The 19738-nt window shown below is 38.6% G+C and overlaps 1 protein-coding gene across 1 annotated transcript in view; it reads left to right on the plus strand.

Annotated features, from left to right (window-relative positions):
* epb41a (erythrocyte membrane protein band 4.1a) overlaps window positions 1-19738 on the plus strand; it is a 51561-nt gene that overhangs the window by 23408 nt on the left and 8415 nt on the right. The window contains exons 14-16 of the mRNA XM_053333765.1: window positions 489-551; window positions 4629-4799; window positions 17672-17677. Of these exons, the coding sequence (XP_053189740.1) occupies window positions 489-551; window positions 4629-4799; window positions 17672-17677 (240 nt within the window). The remainder of the gene's footprint in view (window positions 1-488; window positions 552-4628; window positions 4800-17671; window positions 17678-19738) is intronic.

The following is a 19738-nucleotide window of genomic DNA, read 5'->3' on the forward strand; positions in this document are numbered from 1 at the left end:
CTAAGATTCAAAATATTCATGTATCAGTCAGGAGAGTGGGAGAATGGAAGTGGAAGAAATTAATGTTTTTTTAAACTATGCAAATCCCTGAAGTGACTGTAGTGAAAAACTCAACAGACAAGCAGACTCACAGTGATGCTTCTCCTCCTGTACACTCCACTGCACTGCAGCAGCATTTGCATGCACAGCATGTAACTTGCTTCCACTTCCACTCACAGCAGTGAGTGTGTATCTGCCTGGCTTCTCATAAACATGACTGGTGTGTGTGCGTTTGTGCGTGGGAGGGAGGGAGGGAGGGAGGAGGGAGGGAGGGCTCAGCAGTGGATGAGTGAATCCCTGCTGAGCTGAGCACACTGGATGTTGGTTGTGATTGAAGTCATTGCCATGATCCTGCTGCTCATTGGACTCCACTGCAAATCAAATATTCAAATGTTTGAATGAAATCTGCATTTCCAACAAGCTTTTCCCTTTTTCTTCATTTTCCACAGAAAAGAGCTAAGAAACTTGAGGGTGAAACTATTTATATCAGACATAGCAATTTAATGTTGGAGGTTTGTATTTTAAGTCTTCAGATATCTGTTCTGACTGTTTGCCGTCACGTTTCTCTGTCTGCATGGACTTTTTGTTGATTTTCACTTTTCTCTGACACTTTTGTTGATCATCTCTTGCCTTGTTTTCAGCTTAACCCTAAAGGCTTGGCATGCACTATTTTCCTCTCTGATTCTCATGCAAGTAGCTTCTCATTTCTCTTTGACCTTGTCATTTCCTATTTTCATTTTATGAAATATATGATTGGGAGTCATCTCTTCTTTAACAAAGACTTGATTAAGTTGAAACTGGTACTGCAGCTGCAGCCTTTGGTGCTGAAACAAAAAACAACAAAGCTGAAATGTCTGAGACAAACACTGCTGTCATCTGTCACACTTACATGTATCAATCTACACAGAGAACAGAGAAGATTTACAGGCCAGTTTTCAAAGTTGCTACTGTAAGATCAGCATCAGAGATCAATGCACACCATCTGTCTATTTGAAATATTAAAGCACAAACACATATTCAAAAAATGCATATAAATGAGCCATAGTATTCAGAATGTGTACGCATGTACCTAAGGCACATGTGTTTATCTGTTTTTATTTGTGGTTCAGATTAAAGTGGAGTTTCTCTTTGGATTAATTTAATTTAATTTATCACTTAATTTATTCATTTATTCATTTTTATTTATATTGATTTACTTCTCTTAGCATTTTGGCACTGGTTATTTTCCCAAACTTATTTATACCTGTATTTCTTTTTACATTTATTTATGCAATTCTGCTTCATTATGCACATGAGGGGAATGTCATTCAAAGAATGCCATGAGGTTAGCTTTCTGATTATTGGTTGATCAACGAGTGCATAGATCAACTCTGTGGCTGTCTGGTGATGAGTAATGGTAAAATGTTCATTCTAACAGTCAAGCATTATGTGTAGCTTGGAAAATAGAATTTTATGAATTTACTGTTTATTAAACCACAAATGAGACAAGAAAGCACCAACTCTCTTTTACTTGCGGTCTTCTTTACAGTCTTCTCCTACTGCAGATAACTTAAGAGAAAGTAGCTGTCTGTGTGAGGCAAGACGACGGTTTGGCAGCTCAGGGATCCTGTTTTGCCTTTTTCGTTCTTCCTTCCTTGTCATATCTCTTTTCCCAGGACTACTGCTGATGCTGCACCGAGGAGCCACACGCCACACGCCAGCCACAGTGCACCACAGGATGGATTCATGTGTTGTAGATCCACAGCTTTCACAGGCCAGCTCTGTGCAGTGTCAGTGCTGGGAGCTACTAGTGGATAGTGCAAGCCTCAAATGTCCCCAAACTGCATTTCATATGGGAGACATTGGCAACATGTGGATTTATCCTGCGGTGCACTGTGGCTGGTGTGCAGTGGTGCGGCTGGTACTGATGAACCTGCAGAGAATTATCAGAGACTCTGCAGCTCTCCTCACCTTGACGGAGCTTTATAGCATGTTCAGCTCATTTTTTAGCTGTCCAGCTACAACTTTACTGTTTTGGTTCACTCTCAGCCCTCTCATAGCATCCTTATCAACAACAGCAGGCAGCTGTTTTCAGAGAAAACACTGTAAAAAGCCACTGTACACTACCTACTCAGCACCAATCAGAAAACAGACAGTCAGCTGTAGACTAAACATACATAGTGGAGCATTCAGCAGCTAAAGAGCCAGACATTTCCTCAGGAGTTGGTAGAGAGTAAACAGAGCTAAAAGAGAATGAATACTGGACTTACATTTAGCAGGTGGACAATGAATGATAGTGTTACTCCATAACTGGATTTGGAAATAAATAACTGTATGCCAACAAGTTGAACATATCAACATAAAGGTTATGATATGTCAGTGTTGTGCTCACTATTTGTTTCCACTGCCCCTAAGTGGCTACAAATTAAGTTACTGCAGGTTTAAAATCATGTTAGCATAAATGCTCAGTTTTTATGTTGAGCTGCAGTGAAAGGATATTAATATAAAAAGGGAATTAGGCAGTAAACAGACTCACTTGATTGGTCTAGCTCTGACTGAGATGACTTTTGTTGTGATTTGGCGCTATATAAATAAAAATTGACAGATTGATTGACTGAAGCATCATAATAACTTAAAATATTTAAGATCAAGCAGGAATGATTACATCAAACAGAACCATTTCTAATGTTAATTTGAGCACCTGACTGTTGTTTTATGATAGACTTCACACTTTAAAAAGTCCTTTAATGACTTGTTTCAGTTACCTGGTCTGCTGCTTTGCCAGAGAACATTATAATATCATCCAGATTTGATCATTCCCAGTCATGTATGTCACCATGATGTCACAAACAGGATTCTGTACACTGCTGCTGTTCTCATTGTATGGCCACATGGTGTGAATCCCATGGTCACTGTGGACGTCTCTTCATTTCATTTTTCCACACCAACATCACTCCCTCATACAGTATGCTGTATTTACTGTCTGTCTGTGACTCTTACTTTAGCTTCTGATTACTTCATTGTGCTCTGTGACATTCTGTGCTGAGTTTGTATTATTTTACGAGAGAGGGATGACATGTATAGTGTGAAATACTCACTTTAAAGCAGCATTCATCAATATTTTTCTACATTACATCCAGTGTATATAAAGATTCTGTGAAATGTGAAAGGGGTCAGTCGTAGGGCTGGGCCATATGGACAAAATCAAATATCACAATATTTTAGACCAAATACCTCAATATCAATATTACAACAATATTGTAGAGATGACTGTCGATGCTTTCACAAAATATTTACACTATGAAATTGTTGATAAATAATCATCAGTAATGTGGATATAATGATAAAGTGGGTAAAAGGTAAATAACAACAGCTAGAACAATCTGATAAGTTCAGAAAATTACATATTTTACTGTAATGCAGTATTTAAAAGCAGAAAAAGACAACTCTGATGACATATCGCGATATTACAATATCCAAAATGTAAGACGATATCGATATACTTTCAATATATTGCCCAGCCCTAGTCAGTCATATAGATGAACACACAGCTAATTGTCACCAACTTTGCATCTCCACTGAGTATTTTTAGCATCTGTAAAGTAATACCTGGATCAGCTCCAACTTGCAAATGATGTCACATGTCATCCCCTTCTCAGTGTTTCTGTACTGTGTGTATATTTGAAAATCAATGATTAAACTTGCCACCTTTCAGCCTGCAGATCACCTATGAAATCATCCTTTAACAGTGCAGCAGTTAACACACTATTTACTACACACTATTTGATAGTCACTATTACAATGCTATTTCATGAAATAGCGTGTTCACTGTCAAACCCTGAAGAGCAGGTTAATATCAGTTTGTACTGTATCTCCCACACATATTTAGCCTAACTTAGCACCAACACTGAAGGTAGTCTTTGTATACTGCTCTGTATTGTGTGCCTGTACCAAAAAAGGGGTAGGATGTGTATACCATTCACCTTCTTTCCTTTAATTTTCACCATAAACAGGTTTTTCAGACAAATACAGCACCTCCTGTTTCCCTTAACATTAAACATCTTCTTCCTGGCATTGATCTATAAACACTGACATAATGTATGTGGTTTACCAGTAACCACTAATCAGGAGATTCCTCTGTGTGTCTGCTGCTATATTATGTTATCGTGACCCACAGGCAGATTTTGCAATGGCTATAAACTGGAAATCTCAGTGGTTGCTGCTGGGCTGAAATATGGATCACAGGAGGCAGATGATGACTCCTCCCAATGCAGTCTGGTGTCTGGTTTGTCTGAAAAATGTTCTTCCATGACCTCAGTAAGTCATTGGGAATATGCAAGTTTAGTTCAATCACATGCTTTTGAAATAACACAAGGCTTTAAAGCATTTTGTTTTAAAGTCATATTGAAATTGAGGCAAATTTTTCTTAAACCTTCCTTTTCTAATCTGATCTGATTCACCATTTTTGTCTATTTGTCATCCTTCTTTTTTCTATAAACTTTCATTTTCTTTGTGGAACTCCTTTCCTTCACATCTTACTCCCTCACTGTGTATTGTTTTCTTCAATTACTATCATTCTACCTCCTCTGACTTCCTCATTTTTGTTGAAGGACGTGGATAAGACCCAGACTGAGATCATGCGTCACCACACTAGCATCAGTGAGCTGAAGAGGAGTTTCATGGAGTCTGTACCGGAGCCTCGGCCAAGTGAGTGGGACAAGCGTCTTTCCACCAACTCGCCTTTCCGCACAGCGAGCATCAACGGCCAGCTGCAACCAGCGGTGAGTCTGACAACCTTGAGTGGAAATACTCATCAGTGTTTTGGTTATTCTTGAGAAGCCATAATTTTCTTCAATTTTTACAATGAATGTGTTGGAAGGTGCTGTTTTCAGCTTTGCGATAAGATATTCTAAACACATTCATGGTCAAATTAAACTTTTATCATTCTTCTTGTTTGACTATGAGTAAAGTTTTAACATGAGGATTTTTCCCAAATCGTAGACTGGTGTTTAAGCCCAAGTCTTTACTGCAAATGATCTGAGTTGTAGTTTGAGTTCAGGCTGCTCAGTAAATCTACAGTAGGTGGCCCTAGGGCAAAAATTACTCATTGGGCCCTAATAAGCCCTCCACACACATTCCCATAATACAGTTTGACCCAAAGCCCATACACCAGCCAGGATTTCTACAATGGAATGCCTTTAAGTTGGCTATCATTCAGGATTTAGTATGTGATGATTTGATTAGCCTAGTAGCAAAATGATATAGCCCAATTTGCCTCAAAGTACGTTGCCTTCTTTACACACTGATGCTTCATTGATGTTGCCTGATTAGACCTTTTCTTAGGACTACGTGACATCTCCCTCACTGTCCTGCATCTGTTAAGGTGGGACAATTTATCTCCTTATAATGAAAAAGTTCCAGGAACTATGGAATCAGAGGAACTAATCTCAGGAACTAAACTAGAAAAAGTGCCAGTCACCATTTGTTTGCCTGATCTACTGAGAATCTGTGTAGATTAGGCAAATGGGGCCAATGACTGAACAAAAAAAAACAGATTGATTGCAATTTTCACACATAAGCAAACAACAACACAGTTGAGTCCCTTGTTGTTCTTTGTTCTCACACTTTCTATGAAATATGATCCAGCTAATCCAGTTGGAGTAACAGATTATTGCATTTAAAGGTTAGAATAACACTCACATGCTGCAATACAAACACTTGTTTCCATTGTTGTTTCATGGTCCATGTGCAAGTCCACAGCTGTCTGCAAATGTTGAACATGGAAACCTCTGGCCTTTAGTTTGGCTGCGTTGTTGGGAAACCGAAAACAGGGACTAACATTGTTCTTGATGTAAATCAACAGCAAGACATGTTCGTACCTTGTCATATAATCAATAATGATCACGCCATGTACTTGCCTATTGTAGAAATGAAGCAGTAGCCATGTCGTTGTTGCTGCAGCATCTGTGTTTAAACACTCAGCGATGTGTCCTCTCCTCGCAGAAGATAGTACCACTGGAGTAGGGAAGTGTCTGGTTCCTCCTTACACTGGTTTAGTTCCTGAGTTACTAAAAAAATCATGGTCCCATGTGAAAGTTTCTGTAGTGAAATTGCCCAATTATGTTTTTTTCATTCTTATTAGTCCATTGAGTTGGGTGACTGTATTTAATTACCATCATAGCTCCACCCCACTTCCACCTGACTAAAGGTCTAATCAGCTAGAATAACTGAAAACAAATGATCTGGTGTGTGCAACTGAGATATTAAAGATATTAAAACTAGATCTTAATACCTCAAGGCTGAGACTAAAGGTTTGAGTCACCTAAGATCCACCCTTTTAGTTGGTAGTGTTTGAGTGCATATTGCCAAATAAATTAATCAAATCACCACTTTGAGGGCCCCTGGGGGCACACACTGGCTAATAATCCCATGTTGGTCTTCAAAAGACCTGTAGAAAGTGACATAGAGCAACATAGAGCCTTGCTACCTCTAGATAATTCTATAGTTACACCATTTTAAATGTTTTAAATCATATGCACAGACTTGCATGAAGGGATACCACAGGGAAGACACACACAAATGTACAGTACTGATCAGTAAATAGTTGTATACATATTCTTCATGCAGTGTATCACAGATGTCCACACTTTAATTTACTCTATAATTTGAACTGTACACTGATCTTCCACTTGGTGGTGCTATTGGCTTTCTCCATGTCATTCCATTGCTTTAGCATGACTGTAACTGCAGTCACAGACAGACTAGACACATTGGGAATGTTTTTTTGCTGAGTGAAAGATGGCATGTGTGTGTATGTGTGTGCAGGGGAGGATGTCCACAGTTGTACCTGCATACATAAACAGAGTTGGCGGCATGTCTAATTTGGTGCTTTTTGGCGCAGGCTGCAGTATGTCAACACTATCCAGCGTTTCTTTATGAGCAAAATAAAGAATGGCACCTGGAGGCTATGTCCATGGCCTACTGGCAAGAAGCAGCTCTTCAACTTCACCAGATTGCGTTCAGCTGTAACCTAAAGGGTTCAGTATGCTTCAAACCAACCACCACTTAGCACAAATAGTCGAATAGTCGATGTTGTAAAGCCTGTGGTCAGAGGGAGTTGTAGGATGTGATGAATTGTACAAATTAGGGATAAGGGTGCACACAATGTTGGAAATCCTCTTCTCAAAGACATGCATGGTGTTCCACACACCTGGTGGGATTGTCGCATTGTCAGTTTCAGAAACGTTGCATTCATTGTTGGACAAAGTCCCCTGAATTCCAATGTTAAAAAGGTGGTGGGGAAGGGGAGGGGGTTTTGGCAGTGTTTGACATCTGACAAGCATTTTATTTGAAGCATACTGACATCTTTGTAGGTGCCCCATACCCTTTAACCCTAACTTCACACCCACTGCCTTTACTCTATGAATGGCTGCTGCAAGCTTTGTCATCTTGCTCGATCTGCCAAACAGTCGCATGGATGGGTTTATCCTTATAATTGTGAATACGCATGACTCTTTTGCCTGATTTGACCAGTGAAAAACTGAAAAGCAAAAGAACGCAGGAAAGCAAGCTAAAGACCAATGATTAGTAGGAAGAAGACTGACCCCCCTCCTCCCCTCCTCTTCATCTCTCTCACCCTCCAATCCTCCTCCCTGTATCTATCCCTCACCGGATGTCTTTCTGTGTCTTTGTGTGTCTGTCTTGTATCTCTGCCACTGCTGTCTTCATCTTCTTTTCCCAAACCCCCTTTAAAGTTCGGGCCAGTTTCTCCTGTCAAATCCCCACCAACTCCATCCTCTTCCCCACAACCTCCACCATTCTTTTCTGCACGTTTAGACAATGACACTGAAGGTCAGAGAGGATCTCAATCCTCCAGTATGCCAGTGTTTCCATCTGGATCTGGGCCCTCCTCTACCCATGACTTGAAGACTCAGTTTCTATCCCAGACATGAGATATCATCCTTTTATCACATCTTCCTTTTTTAATACTCAAGAATCTAGCCATAACTGCAGTTTTTTTGCTGACAGCCTGAGGCACAATTTCGTAATTTCATATTATTGCTGAATGCTAGGAATTATGATGACACATAGGATGAAAAAATAGAAATAGTCTCCATTGCATCACCAGCCACACGTTAAGAATTCCCAGATTTTCACTGAGCTGGTAGATTCTTGCAGGATAAACAATGATCTTGCCTAGTACATCACCATCATATTGTGTGCAATGTAGAATTCCCTTCCAAAGTGTTTGAAGCTCTTCCAGAGTTCCTGTCATCTGAGTTGCCAAGACAACTGACAGAATGTTGGTACAATATAAAGCAGGGCGGATGACATATGGTTTTGACAGCTCATACCAGGCAGCTTTTCTGGTGTTTCTTCCTTCCTGTTGGCATTTAGAAGACTTTGCACTGCCAAAATGGTTTGCACTAGCTAGAATTTTTGCTGCCAGAGGATGCCTTTCCTATTCCCACCATGGAGATGAGACTTATATTAGAATCCTCCTTTTCCTTAAATAAGTTTTCCTCTTCTGCCGCTGCTGCTCTCTCAAAGGTGCAGCCTGATTAGACCACCTCACTGTCCCTATCTGCCATCTTTCAACACTTTACAGTATCACTCAGTGGCTGTTCTCCTGTCAGGGTAATTCAACCAGTGGTCATACTCTAATTAATTATTGACTTTAAGTGTTTAATGAGCTTTTGATATCGTGTGATTTAGGCCACATCGCATTATATTGCCCTCTTCTTCCTTTACCTGAGCAAACAAATTATAGTTAGATTATTACACATGGCAGTAGTAATTTGCCCTTCAATAAGCTCCGCCCCGCTACACCTGTCAAGCTTTGCATTCTTGCACTGCACATATGCAGATAACAGTGACAGATTAGCATATTTTATACATATTTATACCAAATTTGGGGTAAAAATGATTTCAAACAGGAAAATAAATGTCAACATTTTTAGTCAGCAACTGTAGATTGGCTGAAATGACAACTGTGGCTACCAGATTGGATCAGCTCTAGTGAGCTAGCAAATCAACTTTAAATGTAAGGTTATTGAAAACTTTGCTTAAAACATGTCAAAATTAGAACCTTATGTCTTAAATATGAATTTGATAGTTATATACATCATGCTAAGTGTCACATGATGAAGCAAAAAAGACAAAAGCACAAGATTAAGGCAAAAACTCAGCATCCTCACTACTTGATCTGTGTAGAAGAGTTGGAAATAAAAAGAGGAGCTTTGTTCTGATATTGCAAGACTGAATTAGTTAGCTCTAGTATTATAGTGCGGAAAAGAAACATGATCAAACTGTCATTTCTTGCATGAAAAATTCATAAATTATTTGCATAAGCAACAGAGAGATTAGATGTGTGCTTTATGCTACATATTAAAAAACAATGTTTCACATTTACATGAGAAAAGGCTTTAAAGATGGACAAATCTTTCAAATTTCTAACATCATCTATAATACTACATCATAATGTACGTTAGTTAAAGGGAACATTTAATGATTTCCAACCAGCATTGTATCATTAAAATGCGGGTATTATATGCAAATAAAAAATATTTAACTTCCCTCCATGTTGCCATGGAAGCATAAGACAAAACAGTGACAAGACAAAGTGACCAGGTGTACAGTAATGACTGCAGCTGTTAGAGAGGCATTCTAGCAAGAGTGGCTGCAGCGATCATCACAATGATGAGTGTAAAGAGACAGAATGAAAAATCTGCACCCCATCAAACTTTGCAGTGCTTTGTTAAACCTGACTTTGTTTTCTGACAGAATATATTCCTATCAGACTTTGCCAACTCTGAATACAGAACAACAGCCAACAGTGACTGTATTACATTTAACTTGTGGCTACATCCAGCAGTACCGTGCAGCACTTGGTAAGTTGATCCACATAACATAACTGACTCCAGTGCAGTTATTTTTATGATCCTTGCACACCAGTACAATAAAGACTCCAGACTCTACAAGGACAAACGTTGTAAACCAACTTTGTAAATGAAAATAAGCTTCAGTAAAGACATATAATGGTGCTCACTAGCTTTGTCTTCTTATTCACCCCCTGCATTTTGTAACCATGAATAGAAGAGATCCACAAAATGGAGGAAAATGGCACTGTGGTTGCTGTTGGATTCCTCCTTAAGAGCGGTATGGGGAACCAACATCCCTTTTCTCCATTTTCTCTAGTCATTTGGCAGCAAGTTTAAAAAATAATTGCACATTTATAATACTTAGCTGACCTCCTTTTAAGACATCATCATATTCGCAGCAGTGAATTCTTCCTTTAATTAATGATATACTAATTCATGCGTTTGGAGGTAATGCATAATTACTACAGTAGCTTGTCAGAGCAGATAAGCACACTATTAAATATATCCCTTAAGCTTTTGTCCCTGTATTTTTGGTTACAGAAAGATGATGATAGAGATACCCTCCCAAGTATTGCCAAGTATTGCGCTAATGTGGCACACTCCCTGCTTCATCATGTGGTCAAATCCCTACAGTTGCTAAACTGTGATTGGAAGGTCACTGTTTGGGGGAAGAATATGGAGTGGTCAATAGTTTGTATGTACCCTTAAAGTTGATTTCAAAGATGTTTTTTTTACAAAGGCATTTCATTGGTTTCAAATGGAAAACCATCTGTAGCCACTGCAGCTTTGCTTTAATCTGCATTCACCTGTACTTTGCAGTATCTTGCAGCTATCTGCATGCTAACAAGTTTCCAACTTGTTCAACTTGTCAAACACAACATTGCCATTGTGTAGATGACAACACTGTCCTACCTGTTGGTTACTAAACACCTTTTCACCAGTTACAACTAAGAGCTGGATACTTTGTACTGCAGAAATGTAGGATAATTCCAGTTTATTACAACTTGGATCTTATCATTCTTCTGCTTCTTCTACTGATTCTTCATTCTCAATGAGTAGTAGTAACAGTGTACCCCCCATGTTAAATGCTGAGATGTGGGTAAGTGGTGACATCACTAAAAAGAAGTCAGAGGTCAAGTAACATGAGCAGTCAGATGATCATGATATCTGACCATGATACGTAAAATGATTATCCAAATTGTTAATATCCATTGTAGTTATATTGTAGTTATATTGTAGTTCATGGCACTCATGGCTTAATTGTGCTATTAGCAATTATTAGCAACATTACAGGTTAACAGTAAGGGTTAGAGTCGTATTCCAGGAAACCCCCTAACACTAGGGTTAGCCAAATCTAACCCTAGTCCAACTTTTAGAGATAGTCTGGCTAAACTGTTGGCTTATTTACAATCTGACCATGTTTTTGTCCTATCAGACTTTGCTGTTGTGATGTCACTGTGTCCTAACTGCATTTTAAGGTGATAAGGAGATTCAGAAAATCCATTCAGTGTTGCAGTAATCCTGTAACTACGTAAATAAGAGAAGCATTTAAGATGCTACAGAGATGGAAGAACCAGATTTATCCTGTTTCATGTGGAAGCTACTCAACTTAACCCTCTCATAATTGTAGTATGAGCTTACCTGGGTAGTTCTAGCTCAGTTCTGATGTTTACATGTAGCTCCTCAAAGCTAACACACAGAGTAACACACGTAACAAACTTCTGTCAGACAACACCGCAGACAAAATATAGGCGACTTCTTGCAAACCCATGACCCCATCATGCTAAATACCGTTGAGCCTCCCCTCCCTGTACTTTCCCTTCAACATCTCTGTTTCTTCATCCTACTATCTCCCTATCACCTTCTCTTGTCAGTTGACCATATCCCACTTGTCTGTTCATTGTTATCTGTTTCTCTTGGTCTACCACTGCTGAGCACAGCGAGGGAGGCAGTCTCTGTTCGGACACAAGGTAAGAGCATGTAGTTTGTCCCCAGTGCGAGGGGGGGTGCCGCTGTACAGACATGACTACCTGCTGGAAGAAGATGAGGAGGACAGTGAGGTTGATTGGGTTGATGAGGGGGAGGACGAGGAGGAAGAGGAGGAAGAACAAGCTCATGGTCACACTGTAAAGGTGACTATCAATGTGCCAGATGAGGGGAGGAGCTTGGATAACCCTTGTGTGCTAAACCCAGCTAGGATTCAGCACTCCCGGATGTCCTTCTTTCTGTCAGGGCTGCTGGTGATGGCCCTAACCATGCTGTGGCTGGCCTTCATTTAAAAGACAAATGATTGGCAAGAACATTTAATCCTGCAAGGCGCCTTGGTCATCTAGAGACTGCTTCATTCAAGTGCTGTTTCGTCCCTCTACCTCGAATTCATTATCCTGACTGACCTGTACTTGCATTTATTATCTTTCCTTCTGTCCATTCACCACTGCCTAAAATGGCTGAACTCAAAAAGAAATGTCCTCTTTAAAGTGAGCCCCTGTACCTTTTACTACACAGTGGCCACAAGTGGTAGTTGACCCTTCAATAAGGCCTACACCATTTTACTAACTGTTGCTTCGCCTGTCAAGCTTTCCATTCTAGGCTACACACATGCAGTTTACAGTGATAACATTGGCAGATTTTCTTGTGGAAATTTGCAGTTATTTTTGAGAGGAAGACGTGATGTCTAATTTTTCTGTCTGAATGACAACTGTCACTGCCAGATTTTATCACCTCTAGCGATCTAATCAAGTAACTTTTCCATAGTTGGTTAAACTGTCTGCTGCTGTCTTTTTTAAAACCAAGAATGCATACATACATACATACATTAATCTGAATCTTGCTAAAAACCTGAGGCCAAAGCTACATTTCCCAGGAAAAAAATCAGCATCCACATCAGTTAATGCTCCATATATCTGACTCTGAAATAAAGGAGCAGTATTGCTGTTATACTGCGGTAGCTAGTAAGTTCTAGCAATACAGAGGAGTATTAGGAAAATCTATGGTAAGACCATTGTTCATTTCTTAACTTATTCAGATGCCTTCTATAGAAAAATCATACATAAACAAGCAACACACAAGTTTGCTTTATGATTGTATTTTTTAAACAGTATGTTTCAGATAAGACTTTGGGGAAGAAGACTAGTGAATGAGTTTGGTGAACATAGCACTATCTTGGGTAGTGAGTTTGGCTGAAGTTGATTTTGAGTGATTTTCCAAATCCGATAAAAAGCAGGACACAGACCGAGATAGCTAAAACTAAAGTTACATCTAGGAACAGCTAGTGTGTTAATGTCCTGAACAAGGTCTTTTCTAGTGTAACCCAAAGGTAGTTTAGCTATTTGTATGCTGATTATATGATTATGAGTAAACAAATAATATGACTCCAGTGAACACCGGGTTACTACTGTAGGTAGTAAGCTAGTTAGCCATGCATACTAATATTTGCAGCTTACATTAGGACAGACAAACACACAGTTTAATTGTCTATTTACTCTTTTCCTCTTGTGTTTTTGATTATACAATAACCCAGTTCCCCCCATAAAATATGCTTCATTATGTAGAGACATCCAAAGGTAGACAGAGCTAACATGCCTGGTTACAGTTGCTAAGCTATTATTGTTGGACAGTCGCTAGTCAGGGGGGAAAAGATCAACTAAGGTAACCCTAACTGCTAAAATGTAGCACTGTAGCATAAATAAAGTGTCATCATAAAATCGACTACAGCAGTAGTTAGTTGACTTACTTCAGTGTACTAGGGTATTAACCATAAGCTGTTGGTCATATCAGACCAGGTAATACTGCAATGGGAAAATCACTGAATGTATATATTGGACAAGGTTGCCTTTTATTGCTTATGAGGTCATGTTTTCACTTGTAAGAATGCTATTTTCTATTTCAAAAGTTACATTGCCACGTTTTCAGCAATCAGCAATTTAGCATTTCTATTTCAGTTAAAGTGAAGGTTTCTTTCATCACATAGCAAAAGGAAAGATTTGTTACTAACAATTTTCATTTTGTGCTTGCATTGTAAGTAGTAGTTTCTGCCGTTAAGTATATTTCCTGTGGTTGTATTACAAAGGATGTCCTTTACTAAGTTGCATGTTACATTTCAAGATCTAATTTTTTATCCTCTCTAAAGTCTTGTTAATTGTACTGAATTAGAGCCTGAATTCTTGAGCTTGTATTTTAAATCACAAGCTCTTAACGTTACTCACTGAAAATATTTCACTTAGGACATTTCTGTAATACAGCCTTGTATACAATATTCAGTCATGTGTCAGTTGACTAAACCGCTCAAACAGTTTTAAGAATCTGTATGTTGTGACTGTCGTGCGTTAGCCATGTGTTAATGTTGGACCAAGTATCAGCAGACAATCAGGCCATATGTAAGTTCAGATTTCATCAATGGAGATAATGAATAACTCAGGAACACATCACAGCAATTTTATTTTATTCCAGTAACATGTTATGGAACAATGCCACCATGATGTGATGCAGGGATGATCATAGACCAAAGTCAGGATGGGATAAAGTCAAGCAGTTCTCACAAGGGACACCAGAAGCATTTTGTTTGCTGATTGGTAGTTAAGGCTGAGGTTTCTCAGTCTTTAAAGGTATTACAATTTTGGCAATTTTGGAGATGCAGCACAATAGTATCAAAACATTTGAATTTTTGACATAATTCAGGGTTTCATGAGCCTAACAAGAAATTTTCCTCCTGAACCCATAAAGAAATGTAATAATTTGCCTCATCGGTAAATTGTAACCATCATCATAGCAGAGGTTATGTGGATGTGTCCTGCCTGTTCATCATAGCGTGAGGGGAGGCTTCAGGTGAATATAAAGTAACATGATATAAGTCAGTTGCACTTGTCAAGTGCCAACAACAGTTCAGTTTTGTTGATCTTTGGCATTCAAATTTGCAGTGTTGAACAACTGCATACTGTCTTGGCAGTGTTGAACTTTGAGGCAACAGAGACCCTGAGAGTCTAAACCGTGAGAATATTCAGTAATCTTGTCCCTTCCAAGATTGATTAACCCTGCCTTGAATATCACCAGTAAAGATACAGGATGGATTACAGTCATACGTGAGAGGGCAGTTGATAAAATATGTTATCGTCAGGTAATCTAGTCAGCCCCACAAATAGTGACTACATCACATAGCTTCCAGTATCATCTATTTAGGTGACATGTGGGTGAATCTCACAGTGCTACTTTCTGATGTGACCAGGGCTTAACGGTGACAGAAGTAAGGAAACCAGTAGAGCAGTTTCTTTAAACAACAAGGAAGTACCTTGGAAGTATTCTTTGTCAGGCCATTTAAAATCTGCAGGCCTAGTAGGTGTCTTTGAAAAAAGGAAAAAAAGTAATTTAAGTGATGTATTCTTGGACCCAAATTAAAATGCTGACATTATATAAAATGTCCATAAGGAAGAAGTTTGACAAAATGTAAAGCATCTCCATCCAACATCTAAATAAAACTATATCTGGCAACAGTCTGGCAACTGTTACGGTTAATGCTGCACTTCAGTAGGCTACTCAGTGGTACATGTGCACCTGATAGCAGTGTTGAGGGGACAATAATGTGATAACCTAATGATATGAACTAATTAAACTGATTCATAAATATGAATTAAGTAATTCAAGAGTATGAATGAATTTTGTTTACCCTCAGACTACCAAGCTCTGTAGATATCTGATGAAATGCAAATGACTTTTGTTGACCTAAGAGACCTGCTCTCTTAGGTCTGCGAGTTAGATATTTGTCTAAAAAGACTGAAGGTTGTATGACACTGCTCTAATGAATACAAGAGCGTGCAAGATGGAGGGTACAGGACTGGAAAGATGGCTTAGAAATAATATTAGTCTGTCTTGGTGTAAATTAGTCAACCTCTCCAGCAGTGAGCAGTAATTGAAAGTTGATGGACATACAGTAATGATGGTGAACCAGATTTGGGAGGCAGTGTGGAAGCCTGCCAGCCACTGAAACACTGAAGAAGCATAATGTGACAGGACTGACCTTACGCTTTCACTTTTGATGCATGAAATTACAAATATGGAATAAAACTCCTCAGTGCGCTAGCTGTGTTTTGAACAGAATTTAGTTTTATAGTTAGTTTAACTTGACAAACTGGTCTACGTTAGTAATAGTCCATTCTAGAGATGGACAAGATAAAGACTTGAAAAAAGGAACTACTGTAAAATCAGACAGAATCCACATAGTGGATGGTTAACAGCAGCCATAAGATCTGATTGAGTTAAAGTTATTTGTAGTAACATAAAAGAGACAGCTGACAATTCTCTTTTCTTACTTTTTCCTTTATTGTTACTGTTGTATGGTAACTAGCCATTACATAGCTCATTGCTGGCCAGGTCCATATAATACACAGGCAGCAACTAAAAATGCATAGTCTATTCTGTTAACAGAAATAACAGAGTGAGCTAGAGTTATACATGGGTGTAAAACGAATACCCCAACTCACATTTCAGACCTGTGCATGACCACCAAAGAATGGTTTGGGTTGGGCAGCTAAAACACTTGGGAAAGGTTTGGGCATGCTAGGGAAAGAGTATGGTGAAGGACACTAAAAGTGAACAGGAACTACTGGATTGTGACAAAAGCTCTTTTCTCCTATATGAAAGTCGAATGCGCTAGATACCTGTTCACCATCCCAACCTCTAGGGCTGGGTATCATTTAACCAATCCAAGTAGCCTTAAAGTGATATCGATACCAACTGAGTACTTCATTAGATACATTACACATGTAGGTCTCTGTCTTTTATCAGTGGAACAGTGTGTAGTATAGACACACTTTAGAGCATTTAGGTGGTATTTTGGCTGCTAAACTGTTAAGCGTGCTAACTCAAATTCACCACAACTTCACTACCATAGACGGACTGTAGCTGCTCTGACAGTGGGCCAATCACATGTCACATTAAATCGGAGAATGCTTGATTGGTGGGGAGCAAGTCTTGCTTACCAACCTCTAAACTCTTATTTTCAGTACATTAAAGAGCAGGCCACTTCCTAGATGGGCACTAAACGTTGACACGACTAATATGAAATAATTCCTATTATAATCTAGCTGTAAAGTGCAATGAACCAGACTGCATTTTAACAACTACCTGTAATTTAAAGAAAGGTAATCATTTTCGAATAGGTAAAATATCCAATATTATCTAATTCTATACAGTCAATATATATGACTATGTCATAGTATGAATATAGTCTCTGTAATCATGTTTTACTTATTCTTTAATCAGGCAGATAAAAGAATAATTCTATTCAGGTTTACCAACCTCTTGAACCTCCATTGTTCATTGTCTAGTTTATAAGACTAAGTTGCCCACAAACTTAGTCTTGTTGACTTAATTTCCAGTATCAGCAGCAAGCAGCTGTTTTAGTGAAAGAAAGCTCTGAGAAAGACACAGTTAGAGACAAGTTGGTGAACATAATTTAGTAGATAAACAGTCTGATATTTTCTTCAGTAATTCGGTGTAGACCAAACCAGAGCTAAAAGTTTTATTTTTTTATATTTGTGGAGGAACACGTTTGTATTATATAATACAAAGGTATCACTTTGGTAGAACCAAAAATGAGGTATTGCAGTTTCAGTACTCTCGAAAAATGTATACAGCCCTGTAGATTAGCTGTTTATATTCAGGCTAAATTCTCATTCTGATGATAGTATCTATACTTATATTATTATTCAGTGTGAAAAGTTGCATATTTAGCTTTAAATCAAATCTTTCTTAAATGTGCTCCTTAACAGTTGAGGTAGAAAGGTGTACATCTTTGCCCAGCCTGGGTATATGTAACCACGGGTGCTATGGTCTATATGTTCATGCAGGAAGTGTTTGGTGCACTGATCATGGTCAGGCTGACTCATGGTTTAATTATATCATCCTTTTATACCTGTTATTGCTGTGGTGCCACACATTTTCTTAGTTTCTGGAGATTTCTAGGTTTTTTTTCAGTTTTGTGTTGAAATCTACAGTATTTATATGAGTTCAGTAACACTTAATTTGGCTCACTAAGCCATATTCTGAGAAGTCGTTACAATATTTCACATTTCAAAGATTTATAAACATTTTACAGTGTAGATGATGTTCGGGGCCTTTAATGATGGTAGGAAATGTGGACCATTTGCTAATTTTAACACAGTATGGCTGGATATAACTCTGGGAAAGTATTATGTTTACCCTTTGAAATGTTGGTGGGACTGACATACAAGCTGTAATATGTCTTTACTACTTTTACAACACAAATATTTAACTAAATATATCCATAAAAGACATGCATGCTTAGTTCATGTTCTCAGTGTAATGGTGGGTGTGTGCACGTCTGTATGATCTAATGATTTAATGTCTTTGTATTTTTGGGTAACTCACTATCTGTAAGCTTGTACTTTCACTGTGATACTATAGGTAATTACCACATAGAAGTTGTTTTTCTCTCTCTACTGCTGGACTTTCTGTTATTCAGTCAATTCATTTATCCAGTCTTTCTGGTTATACTGACACGTTTCCAGTCATAATTTATAGTTAGTAGATATAAGGTGTGATACATGTACTATACAAATAATAAATGCATCTAATATGGTGTGTGTATACTTGAATATGTATAATATAGTTGTGATCCTCTGGTCAGAATGACAGTTGAGTCATACGTTTTTTTTCTTACCTGCTTTCCGTCCCCGTTCCATTCTCCACAACATGCCAAATCAAAATGAATGCCTTTCATTTATTTCATTTCATTTATCTGGGGTCTGGTAGTATATGCAGTTATTTTATGTCACCTAAAGGGAAACTTTGTTTGACCTGGACCCTATTTTCCTATCTTTTAGCATCTATGTGACTAGTGGGAACAACAATTTTTGAAACTGGTCCAGCGAGAGCGCTTCATCCAGCAGCTGTGAAACAAAATCAGCAAAATATTCAGCCATGATCACTAAGGCATACTATATGCACTGCAACACAATCAACATCATCCAGCACTCCTCTCTCAAGGTCTGTCATGGCTGAATATTTAGTTTATTTGTTGATTTGTTTCTCTGTATGGTTGTCAGACACTTAAAATTACAATCTGAGCCAATCAGAGGCAAAAACAAGCAGTTTTAGTGTATGTACATGGACGAGATGCTATTGACTCAAAAGGATTACATTGAAGGTTGTTTCACTGCTAATGGCTGAAGCATTCAATTCAATACTGGACCATTTTCAAAAAATGTTGCCCTCATTAGACATTTAGACACATAATGATGTGATGAGGGTCCTGGTTGAAAAATCCCGAAGTGTACCTTTACCTTTAAAGAGAGCATGGACAAGTTGAACAAAAACAGACTTCAGTTGGGAAAAAGTGTACCTTTTAGTAGGAACCCAAAGGGTCCTTTTATTGTCTTTAATTGGGAAATGAAATAGCACAAGTTGTCCTTTAGGTTGTATAGCACCATTCATCAGTTCATCTCCAATGGTCACAGGGCACAAGCAGTCCCTCTTCATTCAAAGTTTCAAAGCTAACAGGAGAACATCACATTAAATCCAACTTTACCAGAAAAGTCTTTAATTGAATCAAAGACTACCTCAGGAAACAGTGAGTAGGAAGCGAGTAGGTCGCACCACCTGTAACACCGGCAGCTGTGATGCACCTGCCTTTGATGATAGCACCTCTAGAGTGTCCAGGGTAGTCATATATGTAGAAGTCGCTTTTGCATTCAGTTGGTTTGCGAGGCTTTCTGCTGAAGAAGTAAATCCTATGGAAAATGTTCGTAGTGAAGTGTATGGACCATATTAGGCTCCAAGTGAGGCAAAGGATTCAGCCTTTAGCTGGCATTTAGACCGTTAGCAAC

Source organism: Scomber japonicus, chromosome 15, assembly GCF_027409825.1.
Source record: "Scomber japonicus isolate fScoJap1 chromosome 15, fScoJap1.pri, whole genome shotgun sequence".
Taxonomy (NCBI): Eukaryota; Metazoa; Chordata; class Actinopteri; order Scombriformes; family Scombridae; genus Scomber; species Scomber japonicus.